General features: G+C 36.6%; 2 protein-coding genes across 2 annotated transcripts; both read left to right on the plus strand.

Annotated features, from left to right (window-relative positions):
- The first annotated feature begins 1,769 nt into the window (after window positions 1-1,769).
- Window positions 1,770-10,531, plus strand: slc25a33 (solute carrier family 25 member 33). Its single transcript, XM_024293488.2, has 7 exons — window positions 1,770-2,024; window positions 4,281-4,454; window positions 5,633-5,710; window positions 7,213-7,313; window positions 7,518-7,584; window positions 8,548-8,828; window positions 8,919-10,531. The coding sequence occupies exons 1-7, from the start codon at window positions 1,984-1,986 to the stop codon at window positions 9,116-9,118; spliced, it is 942 nt and encodes a 313-aa protein (XP_024149256.1). The 5' UTR covers window positions 1,770-1,983; the 3' UTR covers window positions 9,119-10,531.
- A 1,494-nt stretch (window positions 10,532-12,025) lies between these two features.
- si:ch211-150o23.3 lies at window positions 12,026-18,189 on the plus strand. Its single transcript, XM_024293440.2, has 8 exons — window positions 12,026-12,511; window positions 13,783-13,821; window positions 13,899-14,207; window positions 14,365-14,673; window positions 14,908-15,222; window positions 16,011-16,160; window positions 16,236-16,308; window positions 17,442-18,189. The coding sequence occupies exons 1-7, from the start codon at window positions 12,481-12,483 to the stop codon at window positions 16,277-16,279; spliced, it is 1,197 nt and encodes a 398-aa protein (XP_024149208.1). The 5' UTR covers window positions 12,026-12,480; the 3' UTR covers window positions 16,280-16,308; window positions 17,442-18,189.
- The last annotated feature ends 173 nt before the right edge of the window (window positions 18,190-18,362 follow it).

Genomic DNA, 18,362 nt, shown 5'->3' on the forward strand with positions numbered 1-18,362 from the left:
TGGAAAACAGAAAACATGTGAATTTTAAAAATGCATAAATTTAAAAGAAATATGCAACTCTTAAAAAATACATTTAGCTGCAGAATTGTACTGCAAAGGTGAATCCTTACACCTGTAGTTTGCCGGTTTCTCCACTTGAGGGCAGCATTTTCACCTGAAATACCCAATGTCAAACATCAAGGTGCATTTAAAAAATGCAATTGTACCAAAATGAACGTCATGCTGTTCAACAAACCAGCACATTATCTACACTGATGTTGGTTTATTGCCCCTTATAAAGCAGGAAGCAAACAAAATGCCCTTTGTATCTGTTTTCATGTCAATACCCTGTCCATATGTCCTGACGGCGTGTTATAACGTGAAACAAAGTGTTGACAAAGATTATTGTGGTACAAAGACACAGTCTTATCTCACAGACTAACACAGGGCGGTCTTTAAATGCCAAGTTTTATTCTATCTTATACATTCTAAACAATGGAACTTTTCCACTTGCATTTTTTGTTGTTGTAAAGTATTACAACTTGTATTTAAAAAATGACTTTTTTGTTTCTAATTTTTTTATTATTCTGTAATGATATGAGGTAATAAATGTTAGGTAACTGGATCAAAGTACTTTTCACTTTAATGTATGTGCAGTTTCCATTTTCTCTCATTACTGTCTCCTTTTTTAAATAAATGTGATATGTTAAAAAACACTAAACAAAAAAGAAAAAAACAAACAAACATAAAAATCATCAGATGAGGCCATAATCGCTCAACAACTGAGTCATATTTAACGGTAACGATTTTCCCAGAAAGTGAAAGAACTACTTATCTATCAGGAAAAAGATAAATAGGTGAAAAACAGATACTATACCCTTAGTCCTCCATACCTAGAGACAGGAAGAATGGATAACCCGTGTTCTGCTTAATCAAAGTCTCATCTTCTGTGGTAAACAATGATCAGACCATCATGTGGACTAAAGAAAGGGGCGAGAACATGACACGTGTTTTAGCTGCACCAAAATAGAACCAAAAACATGTTGCAGGCTCTGTGAAAGTGTCTCATTCTACACCTGTAAAACAATTGGATTAATTATTCAATCCAAATATTAGGTTATTCATGTTGGATTATATTTTGGGTTATATTTTTGATACTGGTTTCATTTTAACTCAATTTATGATTTTTTTCTGAGTTAAGATAACTCAGAAAGTGTAAGTTTAACCTCAGAATTGGATTAAAAAACACTGTTATTATTAATTATGGATTTTTTAGTGTGTACAGATACAAGTTCAACCACTATAATTAATAATGTTTGTTTCTTTTTTATCTTTATTTTTAGAATGTCAAACTTTACGTTAAATAAAATTATAGTTTACAGAAATACGTGAGATTTTACATCATAAGAAATATTAACTTATAGGATCAGAGCTGCTGGAAATAATCAAAACACATGATTCCATTTCTTTGATCAGAACAGTGAAAGCAATAACAGATAGAAAGACAAAGTAATTAATAAAAACAACACATACATTAAAAATATATCATTTTTGGTAAAATACTCATAATTATTAGTGTATGAAAGTATCTGTTTATGTTTACCAGGTTTCCTGCACATCACGTTTGACCTCAGCCTACTCTTTATAACTCTGCAGCGATACTTTTTATTATTACATCTTTTTAAAAATCAGATGTAGGTCGGTCAGATTGTCAAAGTTGTTTATTTCCTGCCTCCTGTTGGTGCCACTTGTTGTGTAACAACTTGAAAAAGGTCAAAAGCGCGCGGTGAGAAGCACATGCTGTCCGCGTCACGGACAACTCCTCCGCCCGGCCCTCTGACGTACGATGCGCCGAGCTCCTCATCAGCGCCCGGCAGCCCCCTGACAGCTGATGCAAGCCGGCTCCTTCTGAGGACGGAGCGGACGAACGGCGGAGATCTGTGAATCGACGCGGTTTTTAGAAACGGTTATTTGACCATGGTGGCTAATTAAAAGAAAAGAAAGATGACACAGAAAGACACGCTGCTACATCTCTTCGCCGGAGGGTAAGATATAAATGAATTCTTTTAGCCACGTCGCACAGTTTTTTTTAATAAAAAAATGTTAATTTAGATTTTTAAACTATTGTCATTAAGGTTCTTTTTAAAATAATTTTATGTTGCAATGTTTACGTGTAAAAAAGAAAAACAACTATCGATTTGATTTCGAAAGTGTTTAGCATCAAGCTAACAGGCTAAAGAAAGTATGCTAGCAAGTTAGCTTAGTTCAGTCCTTAAAACATCCGTTTTAGGTCTTCAAGTTTATTTAAATTTCATGTATGACATCAGGTAAACACGTAGAAATTAATAATGACTTTATTGACCGTACACTGTGAGTTTGGTACACTAATAAAGCTGAAACGTTGATACACCCGGCAAACATCCACGGATCATTTTTATTGCGGAAGTTGTCTCCGCATTCTCACGCTAGCTAGCCTGTTCCCGTAAGGTCGTCCAGTTCAAGGTCTTTGTGGTGTTTAGAGCAGCAGTGGGGGTTCGACCTCGTGGTGTTAAAGATGACACCAACATTTCAAACGAAATTGTAATTTTGGAGACTGCTTTGTCCGCCCAAGCTTTGCGGCTACATGCTACCGGTATCTAGCTAGCCCATATCTGCGTGATGTCCTTTTATTATGTAATAGCGACACTAGTCCCAACCGGTCTAAACACGTGATTCTAGCAAGTGTTCTCTTAAGTCACCTCATGCTGAATTATCACACTTTTCAATGTACAAAGAAGGCTGTGAACCACAGAGAGGTCAACAAATCATTACTTTGCCAGAAATAACCCTTTAGCTGAAATGTCTCCTATTGTTATGGCACAAACCAGGGGTCTCCAACTTATGAAAGCCAGGGGCCACATCACTCTTTGTGTAGTATTAGATTTTTATAAAACTCTGATGTTTAAAAAAAAAAAACACTAAAATGTATTCTTCGTTTAAATTTAATTGTCTTTTATGAACAAAAACACATTAGACTAATCTGTGTGATATGTTACATGACACCACTTCTGCTCTTATTTTCCTATTAAAGTCAGTGAACTAAAGATAAGGCTGTACATTTTATTTAAGTGTTGTGAATTTAACTAGATCAACAAGGGCTCTTCTATTTTAGTTGTGCTCTATCTGGAAAAACTGCTCAAGTTTTATCTCTGTTTTTGTAAACTTGTTCTATTTTGCTGCTGAAACTTTCTTCTTTATTTGTGACACTTGCAAATGAGTACCATGACTCAAATGTTTATCTTTTTTAAATTATTTATCTTTTAAGACACCCGTCTCTGTGTTGGCGTAAAAGAAATATCATATTAAACGGACTGTTGAGTAATAAGTAAAAAAGTGATGGTCTTGAGCTGGATATAAAGAGGGTGGAAAAGCAGTGACCCGTGCTGTATGTTTGAGTTGAATGATATAGTTGATTGTTTTGATTGTTTATTTGTTATTGTAGGTTAAAATACATGTATTTTAGGAATGGTGTCTTTTCAATTGAATGTCAATGACACATAAAATAATCACTATTTAATAGAAACGATAGTAAAGTAGATTTCCAAGTTGTATGGTGATCATCGCTTTTGCTTTTAGAATGTTGTACAAGTTTGCTGTAAAAAAAAAGAAGTTATTTCTAAGAGTTATGTGTGGCAGATTAAATTTGATGTTTAACATATGTTTATCCGCAGATGTTGATATGTATATTATCACAAACTGCACACACTGTCCTTCTGCTTCTTCCGTTCTTTTCCTTTTTTATCTTTATGGCTGCTGTTCATTGTTTCAAGCCCAGACTCTTTCAGCCTGTATGTTTGTTGGGGAGCTTTATCAATGAACCGGAAAACCTCATAAAATGTAAAAAAAAAAAAAAAAAAGCCTCTTATTTAATCATGTCTGCAATATGACAGAGGGAAAAGGGTGATCAGTGATGGGGGAATTAGGTCAGTTGTTCCTGCTGCTAAGATGTTTGACTTTGTCCTGCAGACATGACTGGGCACAGAGGCTTATAGTCTAATCTGCTTCAGACTTCTAAGCTTTGTACTGACAAGGTTGGACTTCCCATTAAAGATGTACCAAGCTTTAAATAACTAATTGGATTAATTTTATCGAAATTATGTAGAAATACTAAGATAAATCCTAAAACAAAAACGTCTTCCACATGCTGATGTGTTTTTCAGGAAAGAAACCACATCCAGAATGAGTTAGCTCTACATGCATCACATTTTTATTTCTCACTGGCATTGACTCATACCCTCTGTGTTGATGTGATTCGTTTATAGGTGTAGTGGAACAGTGGGAGCCATCATGACTTGCCCACTTGAGGTGTTGAAGACGCGGTTGCAGTCTTCTGGCCTGACCCTTCGGCCTGTCTTCCAAGTCCAGCTCGGCACCCTCAGCGGTGCCGGGGTTATTCGACCTGGTGCTGTGTCACCAGGGCTGCTGCAGGTCCTACGGTAAGAGGTTTCTCCGTATTGTCATGTAAACAGTGATTCAGTGTTGACATAGATCTCTGTTTACTTGATGGTCCAAAGCCTCTCCTGTGACGTTAATTTCCTACCACAAAGTACATGTTGTTTTTTTGTTTAAATAGAAAATAGATTTGGTAATTGCATTAATGCATCTCTGATTTACTGCCCCGACAGTTAAATCTATTATTCTTGTTTGTAATAGGTGCATAAAGTCCAATAAATTTATTTTTTATTTCTAAGAAATGGAACAATCTTCCATTTGCTCTGCTGAACTCTTATAAAACTCGAGCCTTTAATCCTTTTATTTTTTTTACATAAACTGAGGATTAAGGGTACTCTGCTTACATTTAGTGCTTTCAACCAACTGTATTGACAGACAAAAGGTTTACTTTTCCTGCCATGTCTCCAGATAGGGTTAGAGACTTACATCTTCATGTCTGTGGTAGTGTCCCCTTCTTGTTCCTGCTGAAGCTGGTTTTGCAGGGATTGGAACCTCGCCCAGTGGGCTAGAACATAGTGACATGTAAATGTAGAAGATGCGTTCGTGTTAAATTGCATGCATGTCATTAGGTGTACTAACTGGTCTAAACTGGTTTTGTTTGACTGGGATGTCTTGGGTAACATTTGATCAACAACCTGTATATTTTTCAAAATCTTTGTTCAAATGTGCCATTTCAAAGTGCATTTAAATTTAAAGGATGTTTTCGAGTCATAGAACATTATGACTAGATACCAACCATAACCCGATGACTTTTTAAATCATTGTTTTGATACCAATTTTAGGTGAGAATGTGCAATTAGAAATTTGAGATGAACCAATCAAAGCTGTACCTCCAGAGCCTCCCCTGCTCATGGATTGAAATAGTTCTTGGCAGACATTCATTTGGCTGGTGTGGGTCAGAGAGTGTAAAAACACTTGTGTGATATGCCTTATGTAACTTATTTAACACTACCTGGGGGGGGGCAGTTACATGCAGACTCCAGAGGTCATCTGGTGTAATATTGAGGAGGATTGCAGGACTGAGTTTTTCTATTTTTTCTTCCCTGCTGAGTTGAAGAACTCAATCTACATTTGACATAGCATGATTTATAGAACATTTATAGCACCCTTTACACATTTCTCTGTTTGCTTTTTGTTTATAATGTTTTTTTCTTTTTCTCAGGTCTATTCTTGAAAAAGAGGGACCTAGATCTCTTTTCCGTGGGCTGGGGCCAAATCTTGTTGGCGTTGCCCCTTCAAGGTACTGTTAATGTACTTGTTCCTCATATATTTATAAACAGTGCGATAATTACTTTTTACTTTTTAAGTACCAAGACGTACTTGAAAATCTATGCAGTGCTTTAAACAGTATTTATACAAGATTACTCTTTCAATTTCTCAGTTAAAGCTAACAAATAAAACCAGTCTCTTCATGTGTTTTTCATAGTTGGAAACAGGTGTTTCTGCATAGTTTTACAGTTCATTTTCATAAACAGGAAGCTGTTGTCATGACAGGGACTTCCGACTCTCATACCGTGATACGAAGTTCTCAGTGAGCTGTTGTTCTGGTGCTGCAGCTGTCAACAGACGGGTGTATTATTAAATGTTATCCAACTGTCAACAAACTATCTTTTGATGAGAAAAGAACAGTCTTTGAATTGGCCTAAAGGAGCTCAGCTTTACTTATTACATCCTCAAGATTTGCACCTCTTGTGTATTTATTTTTATTTTATATAAATGTGATCAGTAAGTCACTATTTTGGCCATGTCTCAAAATAGTTTGGGACAATAAGACTAGAAGAATTAGAAAAATACAAGATCATACATGGATTATTGGCAGACTTTCACTCTGTTTGGTGAATAACTTTTAAATATATTTTTTAAGCTCCATCTATTAATGCCTGACAGTGAAATTATAAACCTTATAGACAGCAGTGGGTCCTCTTTGTAATTCATTGTTTATGCATTTCTCTAAAAGTCCCTGTAGGTAAAACATTACTTTCTTTGCCTTTCCTTGTCCCCAGTAATGTTAATAACCGGTTAACCTTTGTGTTGAACCTCTTCTACAAAGTTGGGTAAACAAGGTGGTGGACAGGCTAACGGAGTACTGGGTTAAAAGTCAAACTGATAAAGTTTCACCACATTTGAGGGAAAAACCTAATTTTTTTGATCCTTGGCCGCTAAAGACAACCGTCACATGTGTCATCCGAGAGGGAAAAGGTGAACTTCAGTTTAAAGGTGAAGAGTTGATTCTGATGAGCCTCTGAACTCTTGTGATTGTCTACACTACAGTTCTAAAGCTAGAACCTATGAAGACAGACTCATTTTGATCAATTTTATTAAATTCAGAGTTTCTCTGTGTTCCACCTGATTATATTTGACCTCCAGTGTTGCTCAGATTAGGAGTTTCCTGTAAACTTAAAAAAGTTTCTGTTTCACATATAAATGACCCTGTGATTAAACAGTAGCTGCATTGCCATGTGCTGAGGGTTCAGAGTTCCTGTTTTCTGCACACCATGAGCCGGCTCACATGCAGAGCAGCTCTGTGGGCAGCTGTTGTTCCCGGTGCTTGCTCAGCCCATTGTGGAGCCATGACAGTCTGTTCCAGAACTGCACGGAGGGAAAAGGGGGCATCAGGGAACAGACTGCCCCCAGTCGAACTCTCACACCTGCTTAAATTGAGTTTATGAACTCAGTCATATATAGTCTAGAACACCGCGCTAATTTACATTTGGAGTTCATACGAGTTTCTCTGTGTTTCAGAGCCATTTACTTTGCTGCATACTCAAAGTCTAAAGAGATGTTCAACGGGCTCCTGGTTCCTAACAGTGGATTGGTCCACATGTCCTCAGCTGGTGTTGCAGGTGAGTAAAGAAACGTGATGCAGTTCAGGACAAAAATATGAATCTTTAACCTCTGTAACAGTCAAGTTAAAAAATCTCCAAAAATGGCTACAATCTATGTGCTTGCATATGTTTGAGCATGTCACTAAAGCAGTCTTAGACCTTGATTATAGGGTACAGTTAGGGACGGTTTTCTAATGTGTTGCTTATAAAATGTGTCCTCAGCTTTTGTTACCAACACTCTGATGAATCCCATCTGGATGGTCAAGACCAGGATGCAGCTGGAGAAAAAGTATGTACACTCTTAACAGCAGTGTTTTCCCAAATTATACAGTGTACTTTATATCTTTATACAGGCTGTAGTGTTGCATTTCAAATCTGTGTGCAACACTAAATTATTTTGAGGTTGGCAGGTGGCAAAGTGTGGTGTGACCTTAAGCAGGCACATTTCAAAAAGAGCCGAGCCTCTCTGTCCCGTCCAGTCATTTTGTGCCGAGCATTTGACCCTCCTCCATAAATACTGGCTGCTGACGCACTGTCCTTCACGCTGGAGTCTATATTTACATTGCACGGCAGTAGTATCATGTGAGGTAACAAAAACAGCCGTGTCCTTGAAGAACAGATCCATATAGAGACGTCGAGCTGGTGGTTTATAGATTATTATATAAGTATATCATTTGGATTAAACTCATTCATCACTACAAACCAGCAACAAAGCACCTGACATCTGTTTTGTCTATTAAGATGCTGGTGTAGTTGGAAAAGGTGACGGGTTGCATTGTTGCAAGTTTTTGGAGGATTTAAAGTTGGTCCACCCAGTCAGTAACATACTGCTTTTATCATGATTGTAATATCAGGTTTAAGTCCTAATATCAGTGAGCTAACCCCTTGTTGCCTGTGGTTAGGTCATCCTTGAAGCTTTAAAAAGGGACATTGTCTGTTTGCGTCACTCTGATGCTCTGCTGTAAATGCAGTTTAATTCTTCCTCACTGTGATAAAAGATTTTCTAAACTCTTTAATTATTGCTGTTAAATCTGTCAAAACAGTGTGATTTGAGTTGACGTTGGTCCAACAAAACATAGCTTTGTGTGTTTGGTCTTAGCTTAACCATTTCTGGACTCCATGAACTCTGTTTTATTTTCATGCTTGTTCCAGACAAACAAAACAGACAATTGTCAGCACACAAGTGTTTGTTTTTAATCTACAAATCCATGTGACTTTTGTCACTAAAGAGCTCGACTTGTTTGCCTTTCAGAGCCAGAGGAGAGAAAAAGATGAATGCGCTGCAGTGTGCTCGTTACGTTTACAAAACCGAGGGCTTTCGGGGTTTCTACCGAGGCCTGACTGCGTCCTACGCCGGCATCTCGGAGACCATGATCTGCTTCCTCATCTACGAAACGCTGAAGAAGCACCTCGCCAGGAATCAGTTCAGCTCTCCCAACAGTGAAAACGAGAAGGGAGCGTCAGACTTCCTGCGGCTGATGATGGCAGCTGCTTTTTCCAAGGGCTGCGCATCTTGTGTGGCTTATCCTCACGGTAATTTAGTGCAACCACTGTTTAACACAATGCTCTGCTGTAGGAACACAACAATCTAATTGATTCCTTATTTTGTATGGTGGTTTCCAGAGGTCATCCGGACGAGGCTGCGGGAGGAAGGCAGCAAGTACAAGTACTTCTTCCAGACGGGGCGGTTGATAGCTGTGGAGGAAGGATATGCAGCTTTTTACAGAGGACTCATTCCACAGCTTATCAGACAAATCCCAAATACGGCCATCGTCCTGTCCACCTATGAACTCATTGTCCATCTGCTGGGAGACTCCAAGTGAAAGCAATGGAAAGTTTGGACTTTAAAGCTGCAGATGTCACTTGAAACTTGAGGCACAACGGGTGGATGAACTGTAAAGCGCAGCATATTGTTGGTGCAGAGCTGATGGAAAAGCAGCTTGTAGTGTTTCCCAAAGAGCTGTTCAACTTATTTAATTCAAAGCTTGTGAGGAGTTTATCTAAAAAATAATGCACAACGTTATGAAAAAAATAATGGAACTCCAAACCTGTGGAAAAAGAAAAAGGTCATCTTTGTGGAAGACTAATTTTAAGTTAAGTAAATTATTTCTGTTTTTGTTATTTTACGATTGTTTTCTTTATATTGTTGTTCCAAAACTGAGCAGACGCTTTCCACTGAAGAAGAGATGTTATTCTGATAAAGTGTAGCAACAGTGCTGTTCTTTGCATTGTCATATCTACATAGACTACTTGTACTTTTGGGTTTGAGGTACAGATATTTATCATATTTTTCCATAAACATACATATATGCAGGCTTATCTGTATTTTCATGAAATAGAGAGATTACTTTTTTTTTTTTTTGGCATTTTTGGAAACTTGATGCTGCTCAATAAAATCTGTAAAAGTGCTTCAAAGTGCTTCTGTTGCATGAAAAGCTCGAGGATGAGGTGAAGGAGGTCAAGCACGGAGAAAATTAGGTGTCTGCGTATTTTAGGTGTTCAACATCTGAAGAAAAGGGATATAAAGAAGTGTTTGTGCAGCTTGATTCACAAACGGCACCAACAAATATCACCTCACACTCAGACTTTAAAAAAGACAGAATGTACCAATTCTTTACTGAGTCGGTTCTGGATTGCAGCAAAGGATAAAACATTATTTCACAGCAAAAGTTAAAGTGCCAAAAGTATTTCTTTATTTAATCCGGCTTTCTTCAAGGAAAATATATTTCTTGTTGTCCATTGAAAACCTTCAGTGTTCTTCCACTAGTTTAACTCCATTATTTCACAATGTCCTGTAAATAATTATTCTGTTTACGAGAAAATGAGCTGTATAAACGCTTCAAAGTTTTCTTCTTTCTGCATGAAATCTATTTTTGGCGCGGCTGGAAATGTTCCGAGTACATTTCCTTGTTTTCTTGTACTCCTTAGTAATTCTTTCTGTGAAAGGAGGTTACTTGCTGAGCAAATCTCTGGTGACTCAGATGTGAGACGCCAAACCTGATCTCTTCCTGCTGTTTTTGGTTACACTGTCCTCCCCAACCAGTTCAAACTGACTCCAGCAACGTGTCACAGAGGTGAGGGGGTTGAGGCAGAGCTCGCCACGAGGAGCAGAGGGAAACTGCTGGTTTGTTCACCAGAACAAATGAATTGTATGGTCATCCTTCAAAAAGGAAGATGGCCCTGTTTGCTGAACCAATATACCATGAATTAGTACAAAAATAAAATAGTTTGTTTGATTCCTGCTTCTTCAGAGTTTAAATGAACTAATATCTAAATGGAAACATTTTTCTGCACATAGTAGTTTATTTTTACAGAAGAACTGACCCAAATTCTTTGTGTACTGACTTATAGGTGAGGTTTCCTGACATGATACTGTTTGTGAAAGCCACCCATGCATCGGGCATGTCTTCCTCTTAATTATTTATTTATTTATTTTTATTTTTTTAAAGGTGAATAATCATATTTAAAATATATGAATATCCTCCTAACTTAAAAAAAAAAAAACAATTTAGTCACATTTTTTAGAATTCATTAAAATCTACAATTCCCAGAATCCCATCACCTCTTCATATTTACATCATAAAAATTCCTCAAATGTCCTCCGTAGAACCTTCAAATGAGTTAATTCAATAGTCTGCACTGGTTAGGAGTCATTCAGGGTGAGAAATGCCCTCTACAGAAGACACATTTGCATTGCTGGTAGTCAGGAGGATATTATGATATATATATATATATATATAAAAACATACAAAAAATAGGTCAAAATAGAACTAAGTAGTTTAAAAACTATTTTTAAGAAGACTACATACACGTTCAATCTTTATTAGTCTCGAAGAAACGCATAATTGAAACATTTTCTTATTAAATGGATTCATTTCATGGAATAAAAAGATGTATAAAGGTAACTTGAATAATAAATGTTTACTAGTTCCTTTTAAATATAAAAGAATATATTTTGGAAGAAATATGGAGCAGAACTTGGAACAAAAAGTTTTTTTCTAGGAACATGGAACATGAGAAGAAAAAAAAAGCACATAATATACGAGGGAAGAATCCTTTTCTAGGAGATTAGTGCTACTTCTAAAAAGACGGCAATTGTGTTAAATTAAAAGATTATGTTCCTGGAAACAGCATGCTGATCTGGGTGGGATGTTTAAACTAAGTTTATCTAAAGATTTCCGGTTCCTGTGTGAACAAAGTGACCCAGGTTTCACCTTCACCAGCTTCTGCAAATGCAAATGCAAATATTTTATTTTATTATTATTATTTTTTTTAGTCCAATTGAATGATCTTTTAAAACAAGCTCCATTTTACTATTTTTACTGGGTTTTACTTGGTTGAAACGCTCCAAAATGTGTGTAAGTGCACTTGAACTTAACACCTATTTTATTGTGTAGAATTAAAAAAACACTTAAAAACTAATATTAATAAACATGTATTTTTTTAGGGCTAATAAATTAATTTCTGGTTTTCAGAGGAAATAAACAAAAGCACAAAAATGAATGTTAAACTTCTACTTCAGTAAAAAAAAAAACAGTAAAGTGTACTTTAAAGGCACTTATGTCCATGCAACTATTTATGCAATAGCCAAAAATGCAATATCATATTAATGCAATATTTAATCGTTGCTTTTCCAAATAGTTATTGTTAATGCATAAAGTTCAGATGGTTTTAACTGAAAAGTTAGATGATAATGTTTGGATTCATTAAAAAAATCTTTATTTATAAAAGTCTATGAGACAAATGGACAGTAGGTGCTCGTAGCGACACCCCTGACCGCGCACAGCGCTCAGACTGCGGCTTGTGGTGACCTCTGTCTGCCGCAGGGAGAAGGACTTCCCCGGGATGGAGGGATGAATCCCTTGACGGGTGTGCGCGGGGCCTGACGGCCTTCAGGGCGATAAACATAAAACTCAACACTTTTTTCCAGCAAATTCCGGCCTTTATCTTGACCTGGGATTTGAATCGTTTTTACAAATTATGCAGCACTGCCTCGACTATGCTTGTAACTTACAGCCGCGCCCCGAGTTTCACTCTTAGTCGTTAGCGACTTTCTTTGTTATCGGTTGTGGCCAGATCTGTGCTGCACAGAAGGTAACTTATGTTTGTTAGCGATCGTTTGCGCTATTGCCGAGACCGCGGGCTCCTTTCACAGCCGCCAGTCTGACGGAATGCTACGGGAACGATGCGGACATTCCTCCGTATCCTTCTGACAGGTAAGCTAACGATGCTAGTTAGCATTTTAGCTGGACCCTGTTAGCATGAAGCCCCAGATTTATCAAGGTGGTCCTTCCGTTTAAAACTTTTTTTTTAATTGAATAAGAATTGTGTTTTAAAGTTACTTTTTATTTTAAAATAACTTTCAGTAAACAATTAAAACATTTACACGTGTGATAACTTTATGAAATATTCAATTATTAGATAAACTAGGGTGATGCTAATCATAACTTTACAAAATATTTATCAACGAATAAATATATATTTTGTTGGTTTAAGACATTTCATAAAATTAAGTCTCATCTCAAATAAATAACAAAATAAAAACAATAAATGCAAACAATATTATTATTATTATTACACATATATATTTAATTTAGTTAACAAATTTAGCTGTTCGCAGATTGCCTGATCAAAATTATTTGGAATCATATTTTTTTTTTAAAGAACAAATGTTGGATTTTAAGTTGAGCAACAAATAAATATTTCACTTTAAAATGTATTTTTCAAACAACAAAAAAACATTTTTTTAATTTAGTTTATAAAACAGGTGTAAAAATATCTTTGTGAGTATGCAATACTTGGTAATTTAGCAAATTGTAAGGAATTTTTCACTTTAAACTTGGGTGTATGGATTAAAAAAAACAAAAAAAGAAACAAATAACAACAGCAACAATGACAAAAAGCAAGACCCAAAACCTGTCACTGTGATTTTCTTTCAAAAATAAAAATGTACTTAACTCAAGAAAGTGAATGTTTATTTTTTGATTACAATGTTTTTGTTTTATTTTTATTTTATTTTTTTGCTAACGTATGTGGCTGGTTGTTCTGAGATTGCCTGCTCAAATTAGTTTGGAGAAAGTTCTGAAAAAACTACTTTGAAGTGGGAGTTTGAGTAGAGATGCAATTTGTACATGTTTGCATGTTTTGTCCTTCCTCAGACAAGGCCACTTGTGTCAAAGTTACTTTTGCTCCCGAATAGAATCTTTATGTCCTAATGGGCCATTAAAAAAAAAAAAAAAATCAAACATATAAGCTTGAATTTTCTGGTACAGTGATTTGTCCTTAGTGTAATTATAGCCTCTTATTGTATTCTGTCCTCTTAATTAACCTAAATCCACACTTCAGTGTTACATTTACCAGTAATATGGACTATCATTGAAAGAAACATACAGCTGTTTACCTAATATATTAGTCCTGAAATGGTTGCTGATGGCATTACGTATGGAATCTGCTAATAAGTTTCTATTCTCTTTGTTTTTTCTTACAGGCCTATTAGGTTCTCTGTGGGATGGAGTAGCAGCTTTTGGTACGTCCGGGATTGATGTAAACCTATTTCATCCATATCCGTTCCTGCCTCTTAAGTAGATTTCCTTTGATCCTTAGGTGGGGTCAGACTTGTCAACGGCAACAACAAGTGTTCTGGTAGAGTTGAAGTCCTCCGCCATGAGCAGTGGGGGACTGTCTGTGACCATGGCTGGGATGTCCAAGAAGCAAACGTGGTGTGCTTGGAACTGGGTTGTGGTTTAGCTGAATCTGCCAGTCGTGGGGCAGAATTTGGTCCAGGCAGCGGAGAGATTGTCCTGCACCACGTTCAGTGTTCAGGACATGAGTCGAGTTTGACCCGCTGTGCTGTTGTCCTCCATAGCACTTCTTATTGCACCCACGAGAATGATGCAGGTGTGAGATGTTCAGGTGAGACTCCACTTAGAGTATTTTTCAGCAATAATCAGTCAAAGCATAATTTTTAAAATACATATATTGCTTGTATGATTGTGAAAGGATGTTTCTTATGTTTGCATGTCTATTTATCATACAGAAAAAACAGGTCTAGCAATTTTGTTTTTCCCAGGTACCCTGTTAATGCCCAGCCTCTCCTTATTGTCACCTCACACTGTGTTCTCTCCGGGGGAGGCTGTCCGCTTTCGCTGCAGCGTTCTGCTGCGTCACCACCTCAGCGACTTCCACCTGTACAAACATGGCGTTTCTACCCCGCTGGTCACTCAGAGGGCCGACCAGTCTCAAATCGGAGTGGAGCTCACACTGTCTGACTTAGAGACTTTCCACCAGGGCAGTTACAGCTGCCGGTACAGCATAAAGGGAGGCTTCCCGTCTCGGCTGCTCAGCTCTCCACCCAGTAATTCCATCAACATCACTGTGGGTGAGTCGTAACCGCATTTTCTAGTTTTGCAATGTGTGTTCCTGTTAGTGTGACTATCAGCTGCTCAGCCTTAGTCACAGTAGTCTACAGGTGGCCAAAAAACAACAGAGTTAAAAATATTTTGTTAAGCTAATTATAAGTTAGCATGGACAACAGCGTTTATAGTCCAAAGTCATGACAGTAAATAAAAGCTGTTTATAACATTGAAAATATATTTTTATTTCTTCTCGACAGTGGAACTTCTGACCCCTCATCACTGGTACAACACTTCCTCCGAAGCCCCAGCCGGCTCCGTCATCAAAGGGCAGAGTTTTAACATCACCTGCTCCACCTTGCAGCAGTACCCCGGTGGCTCTTTCCAGCTTCGATTGATCCGCTCCAACGGGACTGTGCGCCAATCACTGCCTGCCCTCTCCCAGTCTGTCACTTTCACCTTCTCCAACGCCCAGACTTCCAACGAGGGATACTATTACTGCCTGTACCGGGTCCAGCTGGGAGGACGCACGTTTGTGTCCAGGGAAAGCCAGCCTCTGCCTATAGCTGTGAGAGGTAAGGAGGAACCATAAAAACCATGTTGTCACGAGAAAGACTTTTAGATTTTTTCCGTTAGATTGCTGTGAGGAGGAACAAAGGTAGCAGAGTCTGCACTTCAATCTTTAAGGACAATGGCTTTAACTTAAAAAAAAATGAAATTTTAAAACTTTTTCTGCTATAAAACCATCTCAGAGGAATCATTCTTCACAGATAAGGATAAATGTTGTTTTAAAGACTCAAAAAATGTGGAAACTATCAACCTTTTCATATTATTTCATATCAACTTTAGCAAATTTGTTTTATAAGTTTTCAGACTTTATGTCGGAAAGATTTGTTTAAAAAAAGTAACTTGTAAATCAGTAATTTTTTAGAGAATCACTTTATATTTGTATTTTAATATTTTTTTGACATTAGATTAAAACATTTATTTTATCATTATACATGTGGTAAAATAAGACTAAAGTCTGTTATTAAAAAAGTCTTAAATGTAGCTTTTAGAAACTACAGTTGTTTGATGTCTACTGTTTTTGTCTATTTCTGGTATAGATTATGTGATTGTGTGCCTCATTTCTTGATCTATTGCAAAAGTGTTCCCAGAGGTATTTTAATTATATTTTTTGGGAAAATTAAAAAAAATCTGTGTTGTTTTCTAGCCAAATTGTCTTGTCTGCCATCGTTAGAAAAATCCCACAAGAACATGCTAAAAAACAGGATTTTCTTTGGAGTGGATCTAAAATGTTTGTCAGAACTTGAATCTAAAAGCTTCTTTAGGTTTTCAATCCTTCATCATTGGTCTTCGTCAGATCCTGATCCATTACTGAGCCCCATGGTGATCAGCTGGCTGGTGTCTGGCCTGACATTCATCATAGCTGTCATCATTATAATCACTGTGGCTAAAGTCCTGTGTCACAAAGAGAGGAAGCCCTCCGAGCTGGAGCGGGAGACCAGAACTTGTGAGTTCCCGTCCAGAGAAAATTCCTATTTTCTGTTTATTTCCTCCAAAGTGATTGAAGTCTTCTGTTTTTCAGGTGTGGACAACACTTATGTTGCCTTATCAATTAACAAGCTATGATGGGATATTTTTCCAACAGATGGGCAAAGGTATGCATCACTATCCAAAATAGTAAAATATGTTTGTGTCTTTGTTTGTTTCAACAATATGTAGGAGTTAAAATTTATATTTTAATGCATAAATAAACGATCATCCTGATCATGTTTTTGTTGTATATCGCAAAAGAAAAGTAAAATGCCACGTCAGACATACATGTTCATATCAGAATCCAACCCGACATTAATAAGAAACTTGGAGATATTGGAGTGTTCTTAAACTTTTGATCAGTAGTATATGCGTGACTTATCCCAGGAGTCTGAAACTTTTAACACTAAAAGAGTCATTTGGTCAAAAACCCATTTTTAAAAACACAATTTATTCATGTTTTTGTAGTAAATTATTTTTAAAATGTAGTTTATAAATATCACAATAATTAAATATATATAATCATTTTAGTATTTTGTCTTTTTTTATACTAGCATAAACAAGTTCCTTTCAAAATAAAACACTTTAAAACAAAATCCTTCTCCTGCAGCAGATTTCATTGATAACTTTGGTATGGCATCCAAATAATACAAAAAAAATAATAATATCTATGAATGCAATTATTTACTTAGCTTCTGAACAGCAACTAACACTGTTGTTTAAAAGATACAAATTTATGCACTAAACGTATTCAAATAATAGTAATTCACTCTGACAGTAAATTAAACCTTCTCCTTCTGATCAACTTTCTGACTTGTTAAAAATATTAGTGCAAAACTCAATTAACTAAAGCAAATGAACCCATATAAAGATCCACAAATGGATTGATAGAGGCCACAAGTTATTCACGATTAAGCACACAGGTGACAGGTTTACTTTGAAACTTCATTTTCAAATTCTCTAATAGCTGAGTAGCTCAGTTCCTGTTAGATTGTAAGTAAATCTGTGCTTTGATAGGATGCAGTTCTTCTAACTGAAAAACACATCTGCATTTGTCCTAATGTGTTATGTTTTACTTTTTTAGATATTTCAAGAGTTATTTTATGTTTTGTTTTGTTTTTATATATATATATATATTTAGTTCAATTTTTGTAAGTGAAGGTTATTTGGGGAATTCTGTGTAGTTTTTGCACTATTCCTGTTTACCATTTGGTGTTTTCATAACTGTTATCTGAAGGTAACATGTTGTTTTCCACAGAATCACAGGTGTGAGGATGGTTAGAGGGCTCAAACTGGCACCTTATTCCAGATAAACAACAAATCCAGACTTGGTCATCTGCCACCTGCTGGCCACCGCTGGAACTAGATCAACACCCAGTTTAAGGCTGATTTGGGTTTTTTTTATTATTATTTTTTATTAATGGGGACTGACCTGCAGCTGGGCTGGTGTCACTGCTGGAAAACAATGACTGGCCCTTCGGCTAAGCTAGCAGCCACACTGACATTTCTACTGACACTAAAAGCAGAAGTAGTTTGTAGATTTTCTCAGGCACAGTCACAGCCTCACACGTAGGGACCTAAAACTTGTACGAGTTAGACTGGGTAAACTGTGACGAGGTTCATCAGGTTTGTGTGTTTGGTTCAAAAGCTCCTTTTGAACGTGAAACACTCCTAACAAGGTCCACTACATAATTACATTCTACAGAACAATCCTTAAGAGGATGTTTTTGTATTTTATGTCTGACACTATGCATCTTTTTTCATTTAACAAAATGCACTTCCGTTTGTAAATAGTAGTTGATTAAAATACTGGTGTTGTTTGGAGTTTGTGTGTAAGATCTTAAACTAAATACAAACATTACTGACGGTACTTGTTTTTATGAGGTAAAACTGGGTGAAAAAAAAAAGATTTTAAACTCAATACAGGTTGTGGTTTATGTATTTTCTACTTTTAAGTTATTTACTTTAACAGATGTTTTAACCATGAATAAAAGACTGTTTTAATATACAAGCTCTTTATTTGTTGACAGTGAAGCCAAACCCCGTATGGATGGTAAAGTGATTTAAAAGAATACTGAAGTATTTGCTTTATTATTATTTTTTAACGTGAAAAAAATATCAAAATCAGCTAAATTTACAGACATCTAATTTAAAATGCATCCCAATTAAAACACAAAGG

This window comes from Oryzias melastigma, linkage group LG7 (assembly GCF_002922805.2).
Source record: "Oryzias melastigma strain HK-1 linkage group LG7, ASM292280v2, whole genome shotgun sequence".
NCBI lineage: Eukaryota > Metazoa > Chordata > Actinopteri > Beloniformes > Adrianichthyidae > Oryzias > Oryzias melastigma.